This window comes from Oncorhynchus tshawytscha, linkage group LG01 (assembly GCF_018296145.1).
Source record: "Oncorhynchus tshawytscha isolate Ot180627B linkage group LG01, Otsh_v2.0, whole genome shotgun sequence".
Taxonomy (NCBI): domain Eukaryota; kingdom Metazoa; phylum Chordata; class Actinopteri; order Salmoniformes; family Salmonidae; genus Oncorhynchus; species Oncorhynchus tshawytscha.
Window position 1 is genome coordinate 69632808 of NC_056429.1, and position 23566 is coordinate 69656373.

General features: G+C 41.8%; 1 protein-coding gene across 2 annotated transcripts; it reads right to left on the reverse strand.

Moving 5' to 3' along the window:
• Positions 1-213: 213 nt before the first annotated feature.
• galm (galactose mutarotase) lies at positions 214-22000 on the reverse strand. Of its 2 annotated transcripts, XM_024428614.2 has the most exons (8): positions 20770-22000; positions 19182-19336; positions 16160-16366; positions 15609-15690; positions 12589-12739; positions 12227-12401; positions 2202-2331; positions 214-1897 (listed from the first exon to the last, which is right to left on the reverse strand). In XM_024428614.2, the coding sequence occupies exons 1-7, from the start codon at positions 20954-20956 to the stop codon at positions 2230-2232; spliced, it is 1059 nt and encodes a 352-aa protein (XP_024284382.1). In that variant the 5' UTR covers positions 20957-22000; the 3' UTR covers positions 214-1897; positions 2202-2229. The 2 variants fall into 2 exon arrangements, with proteins under 2 accessions (XP_024284382.1, XP_024284388.1); XM_024428620.2 differs by lacking the exon at positions 2202-2331 and having other exon boundaries at positions 20770-21580.
• Positions 22001-23566: the final 1566 nt, after the last annotated feature.

Consider the following 23566-nt stretch of genomic DNA (forward strand, 5'->3'; position numbering starts at 1 on the left):
GTGTTTTCATTGAATTGCAATAGAGTCCAATATTGAGTCCCATAATCAAAGATCACTCCAGTGAATACCAATAAGATACACAATTAATACATTCCAGGGAGTTGAATACATACAGTAGCTGCCAAATAGATTGTCACCCTTGCACTTTTCCTAAATAATTCTCTATTTCTTTTCAAATAAATTACATTTAAATAAAACTGTCACCACACCTTATTGGATTTTCAACATTGCAAAACCAAATTTATTTTTGCTAACTTAAGTTTCAAATTCATTTAGAAAATAAAGACAAATGGCATGGACAAAATTATTGGCACCCTGGAGCCAGTACTTGGTTGCACCGCCTTTGGCCAAGATAACTGCCAACAAATGCTTATTGTAGCCATCAATGAGCTTGTTGCACCTTTCTACTGGCAATTTGGCCCGATCTTCAGTTTTTGGACGCTGGGTTGAACATTGGACTCAAACACCTGATAATCTGCTGATTTCATGATGCCATGCGCACTTTCAAGGCCCCCAGTATCAGAGGCAGCAAAGCAAACCTACAGCATTATCAAACCACCCTCATCTTTAATTGTGCTCTTTTCATTGAATGCTTAATTTGGTCGTCAATAAACACAGCACTGATCTGTACTGCCAAAGAGCTTTAATTTTGTTTCATTTGTCCACAGAACATTTTCCACAGGATTAAGGCTTGTTGAGATGGGTTTTTGAGAAATTCAATCAAGCTATCTTGAGTCTCCTTCAGCAGTTTAGTCTTATGATTTTTACCTATGACCAAATGAAGCTTACAAAGAAAAGAACACCCTCCCTACAATCAAACATGGGGAGGTTTGATAGTGCTGTGGGGTTGCTTTGCTGTCTCTGGTACTGGGGGCCTCGAATGTGTGCAAGACACAGTATCATAAAATCAGCAGACTACCAATGTTCAACCCAGGGTCCAAAAACATACTTTGTTGAAGGTTGTGGGTCTTCCAGAAGGACAACGGCCCTAAACACACATCAACAACACCGTGGAATGGTTTAAGAAGAAACACTGGACTCTTCTAGAGTGGCCAGCGAAGAGATGAGGTCTGAATCACATCCATAACCTATGGCGAGAGCTGAAAACAGCAGTTGGTGGAGGGCATCCCTCAAACATTGAAGAATTAGAACAGTTTTCTGCTGAAGATCGGGCCAAATTGCCAGTAGAAAGGTGCAGCAAGCTCATTGATGGCTACAATAAGCATTTATTGGCAGTTATCAAAAGTTATTCTAAATGTAAAATTATTTGATAAGAAATAGGGAGAAAAAGTCCAAGGGTGACAATATTTTGGGCCACAAAATATTGTAAGAGTAATGGAGCAAAAGAGACCCTGTCTACCCAACAACAAAGGAAAGTGGAAACTAATATACTTATGCATGAACTGTACTATTTATGTAAGTTTAAAGCCTAATTTGAACAGGGCCCAAAGCCAACTTCAAATGGTAGTGGATATTACAATGTTTAATGCAGTAAAAGTCCAGCTGTAAAGAGGGGAACAAAGCAATGTGGAGGATATTGAGAGTCAAATTGCTAATGTACCTGTGCGTCTTCATGAACTCATCACCTCTAATCATGTCATCATCATCATCATTTTAATTTCAAAATCATTACCTGTCCATCTCAGATTGGTTCTTGAATACTACAAAATCAACCTTCTGATTTGAGTGTAAACAACTCCTGTTCCGTGTTTCTCCATCCTTTCATCAGCAAAGGATCAGCTCTGATCAGTGGCTGAGATTCTGATTGGTCGCTCCCTGCTTGATGCTGACCCCTGATTCCCCACCCCCCTCCTCTCCGTCAGGCGGTGGAGAAGGTGAAGCGGGTGACGTGGCGGTACTGCTCCCCTGGTCTCAGCAGAGCATCGGGGAAAGAGGCCTGTTCATAAACATAGGGTCACAACGTTAAGGTCCCACCTGAAGAACAGGACACAGGAGGGTCACATTGAAGACAGAAGCAAGGTTTCTGTCTGTGTCGTCTTTTGGAAGACTCATTGGCAGGATAAAACTGGTTGCTAGGTACATGCAACTGTAGAATTGGTTGCTAGGAGGTTAGGAGTGAATATGGAGGTCTTTCTGTTGGCCCAATGTGTGACATGACAGACAGCTACATTGAGTCAGTATCTCAATATGAGGTTCAATGGATGTGCTGAAGGAACAAACACACCCCACTGGGCACAGACCTCAATTCAACATGTATTCCACGTTGGTTCAACCAGTGTGCGCCCTGTGGGACACAAACAAACGTACACCCGCACACATGGTGTTTCCCATCACATGGACACGGTCAGGTTTAAGGAACTGGAGAAGTATCTGAACAGAAAAAGGGAACTGAGGTTAAAACATGGACTGGCTGACATTGTTCAGTCTGAAGAAGACAAGAGGCAGAGTTCAGTTCAAACCTCTCCATGTGAGGGTGTGTGTGTGTGTGGCTACCACTCTCTCCTCATCTCCTGTTTTGACTCATCCTGCACCCTGTGTTCCCACCCACACTCTCCTTTCCTCCCCCTCATCCTGTTTGCTCCAACTGCAGTGTTCTCTGGCTCCCGTATGCGCAGCGGTTTGATACTGTATGTATGTATGCATGTATGCAAATGGAAGTGCTTCTCAATCTGTCATTTGCCTGTGCACTTTGTTCTTGAGCTCAATCCAATGCAAATGGCCATATCTCTGCATGGGTCCCTGCCTCTCCTACAGTACAGAAGGGCAGGGGCCAGACCTGGCGCTAGCGAACTCTGAATGTGACCCACGTAGCGGCAGGCAACTCAAATGGCTGTAATTACCGGACAGCAAACCCACCAGCAGCTGTTAAAATCTCAAGCTGACAGCACTTTTGCACTGTTTGCACTGTAGCTGTATCCAATCTACCAAGACGGCAATATTTTAAGGGTACTGTACTGTACATAAGTCCTCAACTGGCAGCTTCATTAAATAATACCCGCAAAACACCAGTCTCAACGTCAACAGTGAAGAGGCGACTCTAGGATGCTGGACTTCAAGGCAGAGTTCCTCTGTCCAGTGTCTGTGTTCTTTTGCCCATCTTAATCTTTTATTTTTTTGGGCCAGTCTGAGATCTTTTTCTTTGCAACTCTGCCTAGAAGGCCAGCATCCCGGAGTCGCCTCTTCACTGTTGAGGTTGAGACTGGTGTTTTGCGGGTACTATTTAATGAAGCTGCAAGTTGAGGACTTGTGAGGCGTCTGTTTCTCAAACTAGACACTAATGTACTTGTCCTCTTGCTCAGTTGTGCACCGGGGCCTCCCACTCTTCTTTCTATTCTGGTTAGAGACAGTTTGCGCTGTTCTGTGAAGGGAGTAGTACACAGTGTTAAGAGATCTTCAGTTTCTTTGTAATTTCTCGCATGGAATAGCCTTCATTTCCCAGAACAAGAATAGACTGACGAGTTTCAGAAGAACGTTATTTGCCTTTTGCCATTTTGAGCCTGTAATCGAATCCACAAATGCTGATGCTCCAGATACTCAACTAGTCTAAAGGCCAGTTTTTTTGCTTCTTTAATCAGAACAACAGTTTTCAGCTGTGCTAACATAATTGTAAAAGGGTTGCTGATAATGGGCCTCTGTATGCCTATGTAGATATTCCATAAAAAATCTGTAGCTTCCAACTACAATAGTAATTTACAACATTAATGTCTACACTGTATTTCTGATCAATTTTATGTTATTTTAATGGACAAAAAAAATGATTTTCTTTAAAAAAACAAGGACATTTCTAAGTGACAAACTTTTGAACGGCAGTGTATGTATTTAGGGATGTGTGTGTGTGCATGCCTTCATGAGTGCTTGTGATTCCCTCTGTTTAAGCTAGCCTTGTTAGCCAGGTTTCAAACACTCTTCTTGCCTATATGCAAATACCCACATACAGTACGTAAACACTTGGAATGACAGAAATGGGGCTCATAGACCTGTACAGTTCAAATAAAATGTTATTGGTCACATACACGTGTTTAGCACTCATGAAGGCACGGCAAGCGGTACCGGAGCACCAAGTCTAGGTCCAAGAGGCTTCTAAACAGCTTCTACCCTCAAGCCATAAGACTCCTGAACATCTAATCAAATGGCTCCTCAGACTGTTTGCATTGTTGGTTAAGGGCTTGTAAGTAAGCATTTCACTGTAAGATCTATACCTGTTGTATTCGGCGCATCTGGCAAATAAAATTGGATTTGTTATTGTGGGCGTAGAGAAATGCTTGTGTTTCTAGTTCCGACAGTGCAGTAATATCTAACAATTTCACAACAAATACCTAATACACATCTAAGTAAAGGAATGGAATTAAGAATATCTAAATATATGAATGAGCAATGTCAGAGCGGCATAGACTAAGATACAGTACATAGTATAGAATACAGTTGTACTGGTCCTTCTTCCTGCTCATATTTAATTCACTCTACTGACACTGTGGGCAAGAAGAGAAGCTGTGAAACTAATCTCCACAAGGCTAGCACAGCAAGAGGAATGGAGGAACAGGATTTATGGAAATCAACCTCATGCAGCCTTCTCCTACTTAAAAGGCCAGTCTTCTAGCCCAGAATTCAATTTCTCAGAGTTTGATATGGATGGATGTAAAGACAAAGAGAGCCTAGAGAGAAAGATGGATAGAGGTGAGGCAATAACGTGCAGGGCAGGCGAGAAAGGACAGAGAGAGAGGGAGAAACAGTGATGGAGAGAGAAAGAAAGAGATGGGGAGGAAAGAGAAGAGACAGTCCAGGCGAGGGAATGAGTTACAGTGAGGACAGAAGAGAGGAGTATACAGTGCTCAGTAAATCTTTCATGGTCTCCATAGCAGGCACTCCCGTTATAAGCTGATGCTGTGATTACTCAAGCAACAATTACTGCCATATATCTGCTGGCAGCACAGGGGGCCAGCAGAAAGAGAGGGGCAGAGTGCATTATAACTACAGAGGAGGATTGGACAGCCTTCACATTTCGCTGCCTTAAAATGAAATCTAATAACGTATTACATTATATTTTTTGTCCTATAGATTTACACAACCTACTCCACAAGTGAAAGAAAGTTAGAGAACATTTTCCAATGAATAAAATAAATGAAGATGTCTTAATTGCGTATGTCTTGATGTCTTCACCCCCCAGAGTTAATACTTGGTGGAAGCACCTTTGGGAGCCATTACAGAAGTGAATCATTTTGAATCAGATTCTACCAACTTTGCACAACTCTTAGCTAGGGCTGTGGCGGGCACGGAATTGTCAGCCGATGATTGTCAACCAAATAACGGTCGGCCTCACGGTAATTGACCGCTAATTAACATAAACACATTTAGCTTCTCCTGGCTTCCACACATTAGAGTTAAGAGAATGCCAAGAGTGTACAAAGCTGTCAAGGCAAAGGGTGGCTACACTGAATGATCTAAAATATATTTAGATTTGTTTAACACTTTTCTGGTTACTACATGATTCCATATGTGTTATTTCATAGTTTTGATGTCTTAACTATTATTCTACAATCTAGAAAATAGTAAAAATAAAGAAAAACCATTGAATGAGTAGGTGTCCAAACTTTTGACTGGAACTCTATATTCCTAACGTAAATCTGCTTAAAACAAATGAAAAGACAAGCTTTGCATATTGCTGTCCATCAATGATTCCCAACCAAATTTACTGAGCTTGAGCAATTTTTACAAAGTGTGCCTTCAGAAAATATTCATACCACTTTGACTTATCCCACATTTTGTTTTGTTACAAAATGGACTTAATGTTTTTCTCACCCATCTTCACACAATACCCCAGTGAAAACATGTTTAGACATTTTTGCAAATCTATTTCAAATTAAATACAGAAATATCTCATTTACATAAGCATTCACACCCCTGAGTCAATACTTTTTATTAACACTTTTGCAGAGATTACAGCTGTGAGTGTTTCTGGGTAAGTCTTGGGTAAGAGCCTTCCACACGGATTGTACAACATTTACCTATTATTCACATCAAAATTCTTCTGTCAAATTGGTTGTTGATCATTGCTAGACAACCATTTTCAGGTCTTTCCATAGATTATCATGTAGATTTAAGTAAAAACTGTAACTCGGCCACTCAGGAACATTCACGGGTCTTCTTGGTAATCAACTCCAGTGAGATTTGGCCTTGTGTTTTAGGTTATTGCCCTGCTGAAAAATAAATTGAATTAATCTCCCAGTGTCTGATGGAAAGCAGACTGAACCAGGTTTTCCTCTAGGATTTTGCCAGTGCTTAGCACCATTAATTGATTTTTTATCCTGAAAAACTTCCCCGTCCTTAATGACTTCAAGCATACCCATGCTCAGTAATATGTTCTATTGGATTTGCCCCAAATGTAACACTTTGTATTCAGGACACAAAAAGCTGTATTGCTTTGCCACATTTTTTGAAGTATTACTTTAGTGCCTTGATGCAAACAGGATGCACGCTTTGGAATTTATATTCTGTACAGGCTTCCTTCTTTTTCACTCTGTCAATTAGGTTAGTAATGTGGAGTAACTACAATGTTGTTGATCCATCCTCAGTTTTCTCCTATCACAGCCAATAAACTCTGTAACTGTTTTAAAGTCACCATTGGCCTCATGGTGAAATCCCTGAGCGGTTTCCTTCCTCTCCAGCAACTGAGTTAGGAAGGATGTCTGTATCTTTGTAGTAACTGGGTGTATTGATACACCATCCAAAGTCTAATGAGTAACTTCACCATGCTCAAATGGATATTCTATGTCTGCTTTTTTAAAACCCATCTACCAGCAGAATACCACCCTGTATCCCACTGCTGGCTTGCTTCTGAAGCTAAGCAGGGTTGTGGTGGTTGGTCCCTGGATGGGAGACCAGAAGCTAAATACCCAATCTAGCACTCATATGGTCACCTAATCATCCCCAGCTTACAATTGGCTCATTCATCCCCCTCTCCCTTGTAACTACTCCACAGGTCATTAATGTGAATTTCTTCTCAGTCAACTTGCTTGGTTAAATAAAACTCAACCAATAGGTGCCCTTCTTTGCGAGGCATTGGAAAACCTCCCTGGTCTTTGTGGCTGAATCTGTGTTTGAAATTCACTGCTTGACTGAGGGACCTTACAGATAATTGTATGTGTAGGGTACAGAGGTGAGGTAGTTAAGCCAGCACCATCCCACTGCTGGCTTGCTTCTGAAGCTAAGCAGGGTTGGTCCTGGTCAGTCCCTGGATGGGAGACCAGATGGTGTAGGAGGGCCAGTAGGAGAAACTTTTTCCTCTGGTCTAAAATAAAATATCCCAATGCCCCAGGGCAGTGAGTGGGGACACTGCCCTGTGTAGGGTGGGATGTTAAAACAGGGGTCATTAAAGATCCCATGGCACTTATTGTAGGGGTGTTAACCCTGGCTGAATTCCCAAGCTGTCCTTCAGACCATCGCAGTCACCTAATCATCCCCAGCTTACAATTGGCTCATTCATCCTCCTCTCCCCTGTAACTATTCCCCAGGTTGTTGCTGTAAATGAGAATGTGTTCTCAGTCAACTTACCTGATAAATAATTCAAAAATCATGTGAAACACTTATTGCACAAAGAGTGAGTTCATGGGACTTCTTAAGCACATTTTTGCCCTAACAAAAGGGGTTGAATACTTGTTGACTGAAAACACTTCAGCTTTTCATTTTTAATTCATTTGTACAAATTTCAAAAAACATCATTCCACTTCGACATTATGGGATATTACGTGTAGGGCAATGACAAAAAAGCTCAATTTAATCCATTTTAAATTCAGGCTTTAACACAACAAAATGTGGAAAACGTCAAGGGGTGTGAATGCTTTCTGAAGGCACTGTATGTTGCCCTAACAGTTGTGCAAGGTTGGTAGAAATTGATTCTAAATGTTTCACAGCTGTAATGGCTGCCAAATGCGCTTCCACCAAGTATTAACTCTGAGTTGTAAGCACATATGCAATAAATACTTCTTCCACTTTGAAAATGTGAACTAGGTTGTGTAGATTGATAAAAACATTTACTGTGCAAGGGGTTTGTTGACTTTCACTAGTGACTGTATGCTGTCTATATGGGCAGTATACATATGGGCAGTATATCAAACATTAGGAACGCCTTCCCTCACAACAGCTTTAATTCGTCGGGGTATGGACTCTATAAGGTGTCAAAAGCATTCCACAGGGATGCTGGCCGATGACTCTAATGCTTCCAACAGTTGTGTCAAGTTGGCTGGATGGCCTTTGGGTGGGGAACTATTCTTGATACACATAGGAAACTATTGAGCGTGAAAAACCCAGCAGCATTGCAGTTCTTGACACAAACCGGTGTGCCTGGCACCTACTACCATACCCGGTTCAAAGACACTTCAATATTTCATCTTGCCTATTCACCCTCTGAATAGCACACACACAATCCATGTCTCAAGGCTTAAAAATCATTCTTTAACCCAACTCCTCCCCTTCATCTACACTGATTGAAGTGGATTTAACAAGTGACATCAATAAGGGATCATAGCTTTCACCTGGTCAGTCTATGTCATGGAAAGAGCAGGTGTTTTTAATGTTTTGTATAATCAGTGTATATGATTTGCTGCTTTCTGCAGCACACAAACACAACCTCATCAGATGTAAAAGGTATATCAATAACAAATGTCTGGTTCTTTAAAATGCATGATTACAGGGGCCAAAGTGTACATGTACAGAGCAAGGGCAAATGTTTCAATAATAATGCCATGAAGTCCATGAGGCTCTCATCTCTCTATACTGTATTTCCAACCTGTGTAAAACTGTACTAGTGAACTGCTGGTCAGCTCAGCCATGCAGGAGTGTAACTCTAGCCAAGGGCAGCCAGCTCACTGATAAGCTGAAGGTGCCCAATGAATCAAGAGCACAAGAAGTCAAAGCACTCTATTACATTGCATGCTATAGGGATTAGGGGCTCTGGCGACAAGGAGAAAACTCAATACTTGGGCTGTCCCCGACTAAAAAAAAAAATCTTGTCGTCCAGTTCTTTCGACCAATCGATTGGTCGAAATGTTTAAACGTATTTTTGCGTATATAGGCAGACACACCCTATGTGTTTGAATAAAATCAACTACATATGCACTGAGCTTGTCTGATGCTTTAATAAGCACACGGTTTTATCAAATAATTAAGACACACAAATGACTCAAGAACGAGCCCAACAGTCACACCATGTTAAAAAAATAACAGCGAGTCTGCTCTAACGGGATTTTTTAAAATAGCATATCAAATATTAAAAACAGCCAAATCTGTGACATTGCTTTATCCAACATTTTGACGTTGCATGAGGCTTGGTGCTCACGGAATCACTAGGCTATTAAACAGACACTCAAACAGGTAACAGAAGCTAGCCTTATTTCTATAGATATACATGGATGATTTATAAAGCCATGCACATTTAACAGGAAGTCTATTGATTATAGACCTAATTAAATTGGGGTTACCTCTCTCCTCAATTTTCTTAGACAATTAGGCTAAGGCCAGGGCTGTTTCCTCGTCTCTGCTGCTGCTGCCTCCACCACATTGTTCTCAATCCTAATGTGCTGATTTGTTATAAAATAATATTCGATTTATTAGTGTTGAACAATTATTTTGCATAACACACCCAGTCACACACGCGCACCTACACACTTTCCACCCGTTCTCCATTCCCCCTCTCCTTCCATCTGTAAAGTGGCCTCTTCCCCTCCCACACACTTCTGACCACAATCAATTTCCCATGATTCCAATCTGTGCTCTTACAAAATCTCCATCAACTCACGGAACCTGTCCTCTGCTCTTACACAACCTTCCTAAACTCCTTTACATCAATATTATATGCACCACTCCCTTGAATCTCTTCTATACACCAACCGCAATCTCTACATTATGCTTTTACTGCCTATACACCAACTACAATCTCTACATTATGCTTTTACTGCCTATACACCAACTACAATCTCCACATTATGCTTTTACTGCCTATACACCAACTACAATCTCCACATTATGCTTTTACTGCCTATACACCAACTACAATCTCCACATTATGCTTTTACTGCCTATACACCAACTACAATCTCCACATTATGCTTTTACTGCCTATACACCAACTACAATCTCCACATTATGCTTTTACTGCCTATACACCAACTACAATCTCCACATTATGCTTTTACTGCCTATACACCAACTACAATCTCCACATTATGCTTTTACTGCCTATACACCAACTACAATCTCCACATTATGCTTTTACTGCCTATACACCAACTACAATCTCCACATTATGCTTTTACTGCCTATACACCAACTACAATCTCCACATTATGCTTTTACTGCCTATACACCAACTACAATCTCCACATTATGCTTTTACTGCCTATACACCAACTACAATCTCTACATTATGCTTTTACTGCCTATACACCAACTACAATCTCCACATTATGCTTTTACTGCCTATACACCAACTACAATCTCCACATTATGCTTTTACTGCCTATACACCAACTACAATCTCCACATTATGCTTTTACTGCCTATACACCAACTACAATCTCTACATTATGCTTTTACTGCCTATACACCAACTACAATCTCCACATTATGCTTTTACTGCCTATACACCAACTACAATCTCCACATTATGCTTTTACTGCCTATACACCAACTACAATCTCCACATTATGCTTTTACTGCCTATACACCAACTACAATCTCTACATTATGCTTTTACTGCCTATACACCAACTACAATCTCTACATTATGCTTTTACTGCCTATACACCAACTACAATCTCTACATTATGCTTTTACTGCCTATACACCAACTACAATCTCTACATTATGCTTTTACTGCCTATACACCAACTACAATCTCTACATTATGCTTTTACTGCCTATACACCAACTACAATCGAGTCACGCCATTCGAGCCGTGAAACGTTTCTGCTCTCATGTATACCATCTTCTAACTGTAACTGACTGCCATTGCCTTTAGGTTCTGCTTTACACGGAACCCAAACCGGCTGTGCGCATGCGACATCGTGCATAAATGTATTTTGTCCCCCCACACCAAATGTGATTACTACACGCAGGTTAAAATATCAAAACAAACTCTGAACCAATTAAATTCATTTGGGGACAGGTCGAAAAGCATTCAACATTTATGGCAATTTAGCTAGTTAGCTTGCTGTTGCTAGCTAATTTGTCTTGGGATATAAACATTGAGTTGTTATTTTACCTGAAATGCACAAGGTCCTCTACTCTGCCAATTAATCCACACATAAAACGGTCAACCGAATCGTTTCTAGTCATCTCTCCTCCTTCCAGGCTTTTTCGTCTCTTGACTTTATATTGCGATTGGCAACTTTCATAAATTATATGCATTACCGCCACTGACCTCGTTCGTATAACCAATGAGGAGATGGCACGTGGGTACCTGCTTCTATAAACCAATGAGGAGATGGGAGAGGCAGGACTTGCAGCGCGATCTGCGTCAGAAATAGAACTGATTTCTATTTCAGCCCATGGCAATGCAGACGCTCATTGGCGCGCGCAAACAGTGTTGTCAGCCTGTTAGACTTCAACTCACCCGTTACAGCTCATCAAAGCATTACACATAATTACAAAGCAAGTATGATGAGGATGATTCACCATATGAAGGTCTGTTGATCAGTATAAGTCCATTTGATTTTACTTTCATGAGAAAAATCTGCATGTAACTAAACTGCTGGGCATTTGCAATGTTAGATACAAAGATAATCTAATGAACTTCTAGGCTTAATTTTTCAGTAGCAGTGTCATTTATCATTTAGTTAATGGACACATCATTAATGTCGTACCTTAACAGTAGTTATTCCCCAAAAAATACTAGAGTGGTGAATTAATAAGTCAAGTCTTATTAGAGATAATGGGCTGTGAGGAGAAGGCTCAGGAACAATTCAAATGTGTGTGTGTGTGTCTTAGCAGCCTGCCTTGCAGTGATTAAAATACATGTCGACTCACCAGACTTAAATAGGAGAAGAGTACTGACAGTGTGTAATGTTCCTTGTCAATACAAAGTCTACAGCAGCAGTAGTTAAGCCCATAGGCAAACCACGACTGTGGCTAAACATCAACTTTCATCTCGATGGTTGCAGCCTACACAGACTACTATTATTGAACCATGGCCAAGTTAGCTGGCTCTTGCTCTCCCCTCTTCCGCTGATCTACTCCATGTATTAGTGAAGGACTACCTTAAAGGACAGCGTACCTGGTTGACAGCGTCAGGCCAGTTCTGTGTCTCCAGGCAGAAGGCACTGTGTTTAGGATAAGAGGCCCCACCCTTTCCTTTAAAAGAGCCATCCAAGAAATTGGCTGTGTAGAACTGGACGCCGGGCTGAGTGGTGCTGACCTCCATAACACACCCACTCGCTGGGTGAAATACCCTAAAAAGAGAGAGGGAGGGCAGAGGTGAGGGTATGGTAGGAGAGAGACAGTCACTCAGTTATCTAAGGTTGTAGCTTGGGCACTGTGCAGTGTTCATGCATTTTCTATGCTCTGAAAGAGCACTACTGATGCTTTATCAAGAAACAGCAAGACTGAACTGTACAGCCCAACATAGTTTGGCCTCACCTTGCACACATGCGCTCTGTCCAAGCATCTCCTGGTGATGACAGGCAGAAGTTGTGGTCGAACCCAGGCCCAGGCACTTCTTTCAGCCGTGGGCCAATCAGAACTGGCCTCCGAAGGTCAAAGGGTGTGTGCTCCACTGGTCTGACCTCGCCTGTAGACAGAGCAGGGATAGAGCTGGGTATGACAGTTTTGACATGAATAGGGCTGAGGACCTGGACACATCACCTAAATTAACTGGCAAACATCCAACGCCAATAGGCTTTCAAATTCATTAGCAAGGAGACAGAAAATGGACTGAGAAAGACACACATCACTATTGAAACAGTGAGGATATTTTATTATGTCAAACCATCTAAAATAAACCGACATTAAGCTCCCAATTCCATTGAATGTATTCTCCCTTTCCTTTAGGAAATACCTTTGTAACATAGAGAGTGACTTTAGGAGGTGGTATGAAGGACAAAGAGCCCCTTTCTCCTTGACAGCGTACTAATGTCAGATCACATTCTCGGTCTTATTAAATGCTGAGCAACTCAAAGGCTTCTCAGAGAGCCTGCCCACTCCCAAACCACCTCCTCGTTGATCCCCTTGCAATTTCACAGGCCAAAAATATCGCCATGACGAAAGTGGCTATCAATCAGATCGGTTTCCTCATTTATCCAGTGTCTCAACAGGAACTGAGACAGGAAATTAAACTAGGGACATGATACAGAGGGCCTTTCACATGCACAACAAAAAACTATCCAAACAGACAACACAGAGAAGAAACAAATACAACCACAAAGATGACTTAATTAAGTGATTATGTATGAAGAACAATAACGTGAAGGCTCCTCAAGGTTCTATCAAGTGGCAAACTGGTTTGTGGGATGTATTCTAGTCTGGATCAGTGAGTTGTAAACTGGTTTAGAGTGTTTAGGGGCTGTTGGTATAACGCTTGATGTTCTGGTATGGTAAGAAGCATCTTAGTATGGACTAGAGGGCAGCAGGTGCATTTGTTTGGTAGGGGGGGGGGTGGAAGGGATAATGGATTCTAGATTAGTGTCTGGTTTTCCATTCCGATTTCGATTCATTTTATGGTTTTTGCAACGACACAATCGCTCATCTTCTCTCTCGATCTGGAGGTATCAGTCTGGGTTCGCATCTGACCACCTGACCTCTAACCCCTGGGCCATTCAAAATGAAAAATACACAGGTGCTCCAACAGGCTCTTACTATCAATTTCAAACAAATAAACAGAGGCATCAGCTGGAGCAAGCAGAACATGTATCTAGAATCTCCATGGACTAACATTTACTCTAAATCCCAAAGCCCAATTTACTGCGGCTCCAAAACCGACTCTAAAAATAAACAGTCATTAACTATTCTGTCTGCACCATTAGGCCGTCCCACGGGGCGGACTGGTAATTGAACTGTAATGAATGTGTTTATTTAAAGGTCTGCGAGAGCTTGGATAGGTTAATCTGGAGTACGTTAATGATTATTCTAAAACTCAACAGCGTTAGACCTCTGTCTAGTAGTGATAGTCTCATCTTTAGGAGAGGAGAAAGAGAGAGAGAGAGTGGAAAAGGAGACTGACATTGATAAAGACAGACAGAGTCGGTAGAGAGAGATAGATTACTCCTGTATTTAGGAGAAGAAGAACTGGCTGTCAGTCACTCTGCTATAATGGCCATTTATCCCTTCTACAAACAAAAAAAAGACTAGGATTCACGATCCAGTCCTCCATACCTGTGGTATTACCATTCAAATGAGCCTAGCAAAATTAACCAATAGGCCAAAGGCCTAACCAACTTCTATTCTATCCGTTCCTAGAGAAAAGATGACTGTTCTGTGCAAATCATTCACATTTTCATTGCGGACTGTTTTTGTGTAATTTAGGCACTCTAGGAAAAGATGGAAAAATCATTATTTCACACTACATTTTAGGCAGTGCTGTGGTCCCTCCACTCATGTGGGTGAAACATATCTGTTTCTCTGTGGCGTAACGTCATGCAGACATTGCTAATGGAGCGACGCTTGGACTCCCTACTAAATTATTACTGAGTCGTGCTGCTCTCCCCAGCTGCTCTCGCTCTGCTGATTAAGCCTGATGGAAGATTACAGCCTGAATCCCATCAATCCACTTCCATTATGTTGCACTGTGTCAAGTCTTTGACATCCAGTTAACAATCTATAGTCTTATTCAGGCGATCTAGTATTGTCTAGCCTCATGCAGTGCCCTAAATGTTATACTAAAGTCAGAGAGAGCGAAAGATTACATTTTGGCTGAAATTGCTTTCTGCTATATAATCAATTCGGTGAACTGATAAAGTAGGGGGTTCTTATCAGTGTGTGTTGATGCAGACTTTTAAGGCCTTAACCTAAATCTTTCCCAACAGTTGTTTAACCATTTTTTTTGTTACTCTTCTACAGATTATAATTTGTAGAGCGAGAAACAGTGCGAGGGACCTGGAGCACACTCAATCTGAAGACTGAAGGGAAACAGTTGTCTGCTATCTGATGCATCTGACTCTAACATGCATCAGTCAGAGTCGTATTTCTGAGTTTGGGGAAGATTGTTATCACAAATTTGCTCTCCTAGAACAGAGGCCCACAGGTTGTGTCTGTCTGTCAGTAAGAACATATAACCGCAGCTTCCTGACAGCTCAGTGTGTCTGTCTGCAGCGTGAGGGTCACACACACAGGTCAACACCTCATCCTCATTATACACCTCAACAGGGTAGGAGACGTGATGCACACAGAGTAAAGGCTAACTTGACTAGTGCAAACATTCTCTCTTTAATACAAACTTATTCCAATTAAAAATCATTCAGCTGAGTCATGTTGTGTGTATGTCTGACATGCTCACTTCTGAGAGGTTGGGGTTAGGATAGGGCAGGTTATATTCTATCCATGTAATTATCCTATCTGGTATTTTACTCCGGGAGCTTTTGAGACTATTCTATAAAAAGCAGTTTTTTTCCCCTTGTGATACAAATATCATTTATTTAAAAGAAAAGTGTATTTTTCTCTCTTACCAGTGGGGATCATGACGTCATCTACAGGCAAATATGTTGGAGCGTTGATGGACACTTCATGGTCGTATATGTCAGCTGAGCCCTGCGCGCGCACACACACACACACACACACACCTTGTTACCATGCTGATTGATGCTATTAAACAAAGCTCAGTTAGCGTTAGCCTAAAAAGCACCTCAATCTCAGCCCATGCACGCTTCTGAGACACTGTCACTCAGAACGTGCACTCTCTTGAAACACTTTCATTCAATAACCCCGTTACCACTCCGTTGACAGCCGAAGAGACAAGGAGATACTGAGGAGGATGTGCGTATGTGTATTCCACAACATAATGCCTGTGGGCAGTCAATAACCAATCACACTGCAATCCCCCGATGACGTCTGATTTAAATACTGACACAGAATAACACAGCCAACAATATAGAAAGAGTCTGCTTTTCTCTGCCACCAAGGAGCCTTACCAGTGATTGGCTGGTTTTATCCATACATTTTTAACATGATTTCACTGCATAATTGTCTGACAGAGGACAGCTCCTCCTCATTGTCCTACCTGTCCAGCCAGGTTGAAGTAAGAGTGGTTGGTGAGGTTAATGGGGGTGGTTCTAGTGGAGCGGGCCTGGTACTGGATGCTCAGTGTGTCCCCCTCCAGGGTGTAAGTGACAGAGGCCTGCACCTCCCCGGGGTAATTCTGGTCTCCGTCTGGGCTGGTGAGGGTGAGCCGCACCCCGCCCTCCACACCCTCACTTCCCCATATCACCTGGAACACAGCACAGCACAGGGGCAAATCAATAAATCAATTACATTTGAGTCCTTTAGCAGACGCTCTTATCCGGAGCGACTTACAGGAGAAATTTGGGTTAACTGCCAAAAAAGTGATTCCCCAGTTCTGCCTCAAATCCATGAGCTAATCCTGTATGAACTAGAGCTGAATTCAAATCTTTCAAACAATGGAACACCTTTGTTATCATCTCCCAGCATTATTGTGTTTGACCTTAATCCACCGTCTAAATGTTCTGAAAGTGTTCTGATCCTCCATGGCCCACACTGCAGCTGAATGTTATAATAGGCACTTTCAGTTACTAGAGAGAGGAAGGGAACGAGAGGAAGGGAGGGACAGAGAGACAGAGAGGAGAGAAAGGGTGCGATGGGAGATAGACAGCTAGAGGGAGAGAAATAAAGATAAGAGACAGCGGTAGAGGGGTATAAAGGGGGGGGGGACAGAGTAGGGTGAATTGGTCATAGGAGGAACCTGTCAATAGGGAGCCTGAAGCGCAAGGACAAGATGTACTAACAACAAGCTAAAAATGGGGTAGCATGCATCTGCAAGGCTCTGATACATCTCCTGGAGCTAATCTCTCTCCAGCCTTCCTTCTACCCCCCCCCCCCTCACACACACACTTTCTGCATGCCCATTCTCTCTCTTGCTTTCTTTCTGTACCACAGCAATTCTTCCACCTCTCTCTCAGTGGAGTGCACCGTCAAATCTCCCCAGCAGCGCTTATAAAAATAAGTATTCACTCCACTGACAGCAGCCAATGTCAAACACTGCCTGCAGTTAATGCGAAGCCCCTTTGATTGACAGCTGGCTCTGGCCCTCTGTAGCTTACTCTCAGCTTGAAATAGGAATGTCATCAAGACTTAAAGTATGATGCAATCTTCTGTTTGCCGCTCCTTTTATAATCCATCAGTTTGTCATCTCCATCATGGTGCTACCAGTGCTACCTGAGTCATGGTGTGATCTGGAGGACACCTGTGGCTTAGCAAAAAGAACAAGAGTGGCCTCTGCATCTGTCTGTAAACAAATCTTTCCATGCTAATTGAGAATGCGACAGTTGCTAAGTGACCACAGTCAGGCCTGGTTGCCATCTCTCTTCAGCGATTACATTCCACTACTTGCCACTCCATAACAGAAGCCCACCATGTCATTGTCGTGTGGCCTTGGTTTCTATCTACAACAGATGTGAATGAGATCAATCTGTGGTCCAAGACAAGCGTGTGAATGGAATGGTGACACTGATTTGTAACCAGAGGACTTCTAGCTGAGTTTAAAAGTGTGGGCTCAGGATTTTGGGCTCATGAGTAATCAACTTGACCTGAAGAAACATCGGGCACTATGGGGTCTATGGGTGTATGAATAAAAAAAGCCTAGATGAGACATGATATGAATAATTCATGATGTTATCTCTTGTATCCTTGGTGATCGGAACAGGAATGACGACAATTTGAATTTATATCAAGCAATTGCAGTGTTCTTGGCGCCGCATGGATAATAGAGTCCGACCCCCGAGGTGAAAATGGAATGATGAATATGACTGATCTATTACAACTCAGTCTGAGCTCTGGTTTATCAAATATCACTGCTCTTCCCTGGATAAAACAAAATATATTCTTTTAAAAGTTGTTGAAAGAAAACTAGGACTGCTTTTGACTTTAACAATATTCCTGTTGTTATACCACATTTTCACACTTCTGATACAATCTCCCAGGGAGACGTAATCAAAGAGAACAATCTGATTGTGAATATTCGCAGCAGACTTCAAAGGCGCTAATGTTTGATCAAATCTGGGAAAGATGGAGCTGAATCTGCTAAAAGACTATCCACAGACATCTCACCAGCCAGATGGAACTATAGAAAGGCTGTTGTGTCTGTCCTCTCTCTAGCTGGAGAGTGCAGGGGCTTAGATAGCTTTCTCTTTATGGAGCAGTTAGCAGATACTATAGCCGAGTGCTATTTCCGGGGGCCATTAGCCGCGTTTATAATGCCTATAATTGATTCAGTTGTAATGACGCAGTAGTGAACACTGAGGCCTACGGTTGGATGGTAACGGTGTTTTGTGCAGCACAGCTTAAAGTGGATCCATCCATGGCTTCCATACAGGGCTGATTAAAAGGCATGTAGTGTGACCGACGGGGGAGAACACTCATAATGTGCTGACCACAGAGAAAAACACAGGAAGCATTTATGTCTAGCAGATTATTGAACTCATTCATTTAACAACAACAAAACAAAAAATATATGATTTATTTAAAAAAAGATTGATCCTACTGCTGCAATAAGGCATTTACAGCCATTCCCTTTGGGCTCTTTATTCCTGTGTATTCTCCTGAAGTCACAGCGCAGCACCGAGATATGAGGAAAATCAAGGTAATCATTTTGAATGGACTGCACCTCCTACACACTGCAGAAGACGGATTATACCCAGGTCCTTTAAAGAAAGGTTAAGAAAATGTCTCCTGCCCAGTCATTCAGGCTTTTAACAGCACCAGGTTGCTGTCATCATGACACACATTACATTGATTACACACTAACTAGACACTTCAATTGCTTTTTTTGCACACTTGTCCAGCACTGTAATGTTTTACTTATTTTCATTTGGGGGTAATCAAGAATGATCTCAACTCATGTGTAAGAGAGTTGTCAATAAAGTAGTCATGTTGACGTCTACGCTACGGTACTTAAATAGTGTTAGTGAGTCCCGTCTTAATATGCAAGTGCATTCCATCGAGATACTTCAACTTCCATTTCTATGCTGCAGTCTGTGTGTTTCCATGGTTCTGTTGGTAGTTTTTACCTTGCTGAAGCCCCTCAGTCCTCCATGGAGGGAGTTAGGTCCATTATTGATGGCCAGTTGATAATCCTTCCCGTCGACCACAAATCTGCCCTTGGCGATCCTATTGGCTACCCGGCCGATAACAGCACCAAAGTACTTGGGGTTGGCCAGATAGCCTGCAATAAAACAGTTGAGCCGTGTCATTGTTTCTCATTCAAGAGTCACACAGATATCGCACATAAAACAGCACATTGGCTCAGTGTTTACCATCCGCATCACATAAAACACTCTAGAGACTTTAATATTTGTAATAAAACTCTTAGCAATAATCAGCACAAGCTACACTCTCTCTCTCTCTCGATTGGTGCAGGCTCTTTGCTTTTAGTTGTCATATCATTTCACCATCCTGTTATCAATTCCTCCCACCTTTCAGTTTTGATGCAACCATCCATTTTTTTATTTTCAGAGGCTGACTTCTGTGTGTCTCCTGCTGACTTCAGTATGTCAGAGACACACACACATTAGCACTTTAAAACTAATTGCATAAGTCATCAGGAGGTCAGTAGGTCAAAGGTCTGATTATGCGCCCCCCCCCTCCCAGTTCAGAGACTGCATGTCAAACAATTTACCCCTATTGAGCATAGCTAACATATGTCAAACACCGACCTGGTATCGGAGCATTTTTTACTATTCTGTACGTAAATCCAAAACACGCCTTTAGTTTGTGTACGTCCATCACCCATTTCATATGATATGTTATGAATTAGCTAAATGTGCAATATGTTATGAATTACAATTTGTATTATATGTTAAGAATTAGCTAAATGTGCAATATGTTATGAATTCTAGCTTGGTCGCTAGGTGGCTAACGTTAGCTAGCTGGCTAACATTAGCTAGACTAGGGGTTGGGGTTAAGTTTAGGAGTTAGGTTAAAGGGTTAGGGGGTTAGTTAAAAGGGGTAAGGTTAGGGGAGGGTTAGCTAAAAGGGTTAAGGTTAGGGGAAGGGTTAGCGAACATGCTAAGTAGTTGCAAAGTAGCAAGTAGTTGAAAAGTGGCTAATTAACTAAAATTGTCCTTGATGAGATTTGAATTCGCAACCTTTGGCTTGCTATATGTATTAAGTAGCTTAGGAGTTAGATTAAGGATAGATGAAGGTTTAGCTAACATGCTAAGTAATTGTAAAATAGATTTAAAAAGGTAGTTGAAAAGTTGCTAAAATGTCCTTGAGATTTGAACTGGGCGGTCGTTGCTAGAAGTTTGCGTTATACACCAACCCTTGTTTTTGTATTAAGTAACCATCTGTCCTATGTAACCATACCAAACATAACAAATCATTCAATTGAGTGTCCCGGATTTACATTTACTATGTTACGTCTAGTCTATGAGACCAGGCTGCGAACACTGGAAACTTCCAGTTATTGCGCTAACATTAGTTAGCCATTGGCTCGCTAAACTACCTCTAACTTCCTTCATACTGGACACAGACACATAGAAATGGTATCCACGATTTCATCTGACTCTGGAGAAGTAGATAAAGGAATCTTTGGCAAAATCCCGAAATATCCCTTTAAGTCAGCTAAGCATGGAGGAATTCAAGATCAGCACTTACCCTCAAGATCATCATAACCCAGAACGATGTCATTGACCTCTCCATTCTTGCCTTTACACTTGATGGCTGTTATGATGCACCCTAGTGTTATGATTTCCACTGTGATGTTAGACGATTTCAGGATCCATTTCTGTACACGTCCTTCTCCCGGTACCTCACCGAATTCCTCCATTAGTACCAGTGCCATGTTGCCTCAACGTCAGACTTATCTTTGACACGATTTCTCACTTTGATCATATGAACTTGCACACGGAAATGGTAAATTGTCGTCAATGGGCAATAAAGAAACAATAGGCTAGTAACATTCTCACGTCACAAGAAACTTTATTGCAAGTTCCAAATGAAAACACGTGCGTAAACTGCTACACTACAACACAAACCATGGACTTTGCAATACAATGTACAAATGTTCAATGTTTATGATATTTGCGTCCGTATTTTATGACGTAATGACTGATGTCATTAGAAGAGGACAGAATATTTGTAGTTCTATACATTACAGGAGCGTGAGGTTATCGCAGTATACCTACAATACATATCAGTATATATATTAGTAAGTAAACGTAACTGTTTTCACACGATTAAGTAGACCCACAATAAATGTAATAATATACATCTTATTCAGAGATTAAAGTGACAGAACCAAGAAATGAATCAATTTGATCTGTTTTCCAAGTTCTCCATTCCTGTAAATGACCTCATCAGTCGTTTGTGTGTTGCGGTCCCAGATGCCCTTTCCTGATGGCCATTATGGCAGCACATGTTTTAGGCAGCTGTGCTCTTGCAGGATCTAATCCCATGGTCCACTGCATCTGATGATCTACTTTCCCTGTTGCTCGGCCATGCCTTCAGTAGAGGGCACAGAGGGCAGATCCAGTCATCTCTCCCCAGAGAAACAGACAGGGTGTTGAGATGCCATGAACAACAATGGGTTTTGTCATCTGGTGTGATGTAACAATGTTAACTCCACATCCACTGGAGATGTCATGTCACACCCGAGGGGCTTTTTCCTACCCACATGACAAAAAAAAGCAAATTTCTACCATTCAGCAACACATGGAAGCATTCTGAGGGTAGAGCAGTGAGTGATGTTTTTTTTTAAAGCTCCCCTTCCTATCAGCAGCCGTGGTGGAGACCGAGGCCAAATTGGTTCAATTAAGATAATCATTATTTTAATCAGGTAGCAAACCACTCAAACAGCCTCCTGAGATGGACAAAGACTAAAATAACCTTCAGTCAGAGAGAGAAAGAGAGGGGGGTGGGGAAAGAGAGACAAAACGAGAGGGAGGGTTATATCTGAACTCTGACAGAACAAAGCATCAGGCTGACCACTTACAGATAGAGAAATTAATTGCTGATTTATAATTATGTCAAATGCAATGCTTTACTCTTCTACACTGTGCTGATAACCACAATTATCCCATCAAAAAAGTGTGTGTGTCTGTCTCTGTCTGATGTGTGTCTAACTACAGATATCTGTATGGGAACCATCAAAGAGCAAACATTCCCAGAATTGAGCTAGCAGCTGAATCACAGTCTGAACTGCAGCCCCTGCCATGATGTAGCCTGCTAATCCAATACTCACTGGCAGGGATGGTGTATCAAAGGTGCACAGTGACACCTTAATTTTCACATCACATGGATGGAGAATAATAATGTGTTGTGATTCAGCTATACCTACAGTGCCTTGCAAAAGTAATCATCTCCCTTGGAGTTTTTCCTATTTTGTTGCATTACAACCTGTAATTTAAATGGATTTTTATTTGGGTTTCATATAATGGAAAATAATCCAAATTGGTGAAATGAAATGAAAAAAAAATTATACAAAAGAAAAACAGAAAAGTGGTGCTTGCATATGCATTCACCCCCTTTGCTATAAAGCCCCTAAATAAGATCTGGTGCAAACAATTACCTTCAGAAGTCACATAATTATTTAAATAAAGTCCACCTGTGTGCAATCTAAGTGTCACATGATATGTCACATGACCTCAGTACATCTACACCTGTTCTGAAAGGCCCCAGAGTCTGCAATACCACTAAGCAAGGGGAAACACCAAGTAAGCGGCACCATGAAGACCAAGGAGCTCTCAAAACAGGCCAGGGACAAATTTGTGGAGAAGTACAGATCAGGGTTGGGTTACAAACAAATATCAGCAACTTTGAACATCCCAACGGAGCATCATTAAATCCATTATAAAAAAAATGGAAAGATTATGGCACCACAACAAACCTGCCAAGAGAGGGCCGCCAACCAAAACTCACGGACCATGCAAGGGGGGCATTAATCGGTGAGGCAACAAAGAGACCAAAGATAACCCTGAAGGAGCTACAAAGCTCCACAGCAGAGATTGGAGTATCTGTCCATAGGACCCACTTTAAGCCGTACACTGCACCAAGCTGGGCTTTATGCAAGAGTGTCCATAAAAAAAATCCATTGCTTAAAGAAAAAAATAAGCAAACATGTTTGGTGTTCGCCAAAAGGCATGTGGAAGACTCCCCAAATATATGGAAGAAGGTACTCTGGTCAGATGAGACTAAAATTGAGCTTTTTGCCATCAAGGAAAATGCTATATCTGGCACAAACCCAACACCTCATCACTCAGAGAACACCATCCCCACAGTGACGCATGGTGGTGGCAGCACCATCCTGTGTGGATGTTTTTCATCGGCAGGGACTGGGAAACTGGTCAGAATTGAAGGAATGATGGATGGCGCTAAATACAGGGAAATTCTTGAGGGAAACCTGTTTCAGTCTTCCAGAGATTTGAGACTGGGACGGAGGTTCACCTTCGAGCAG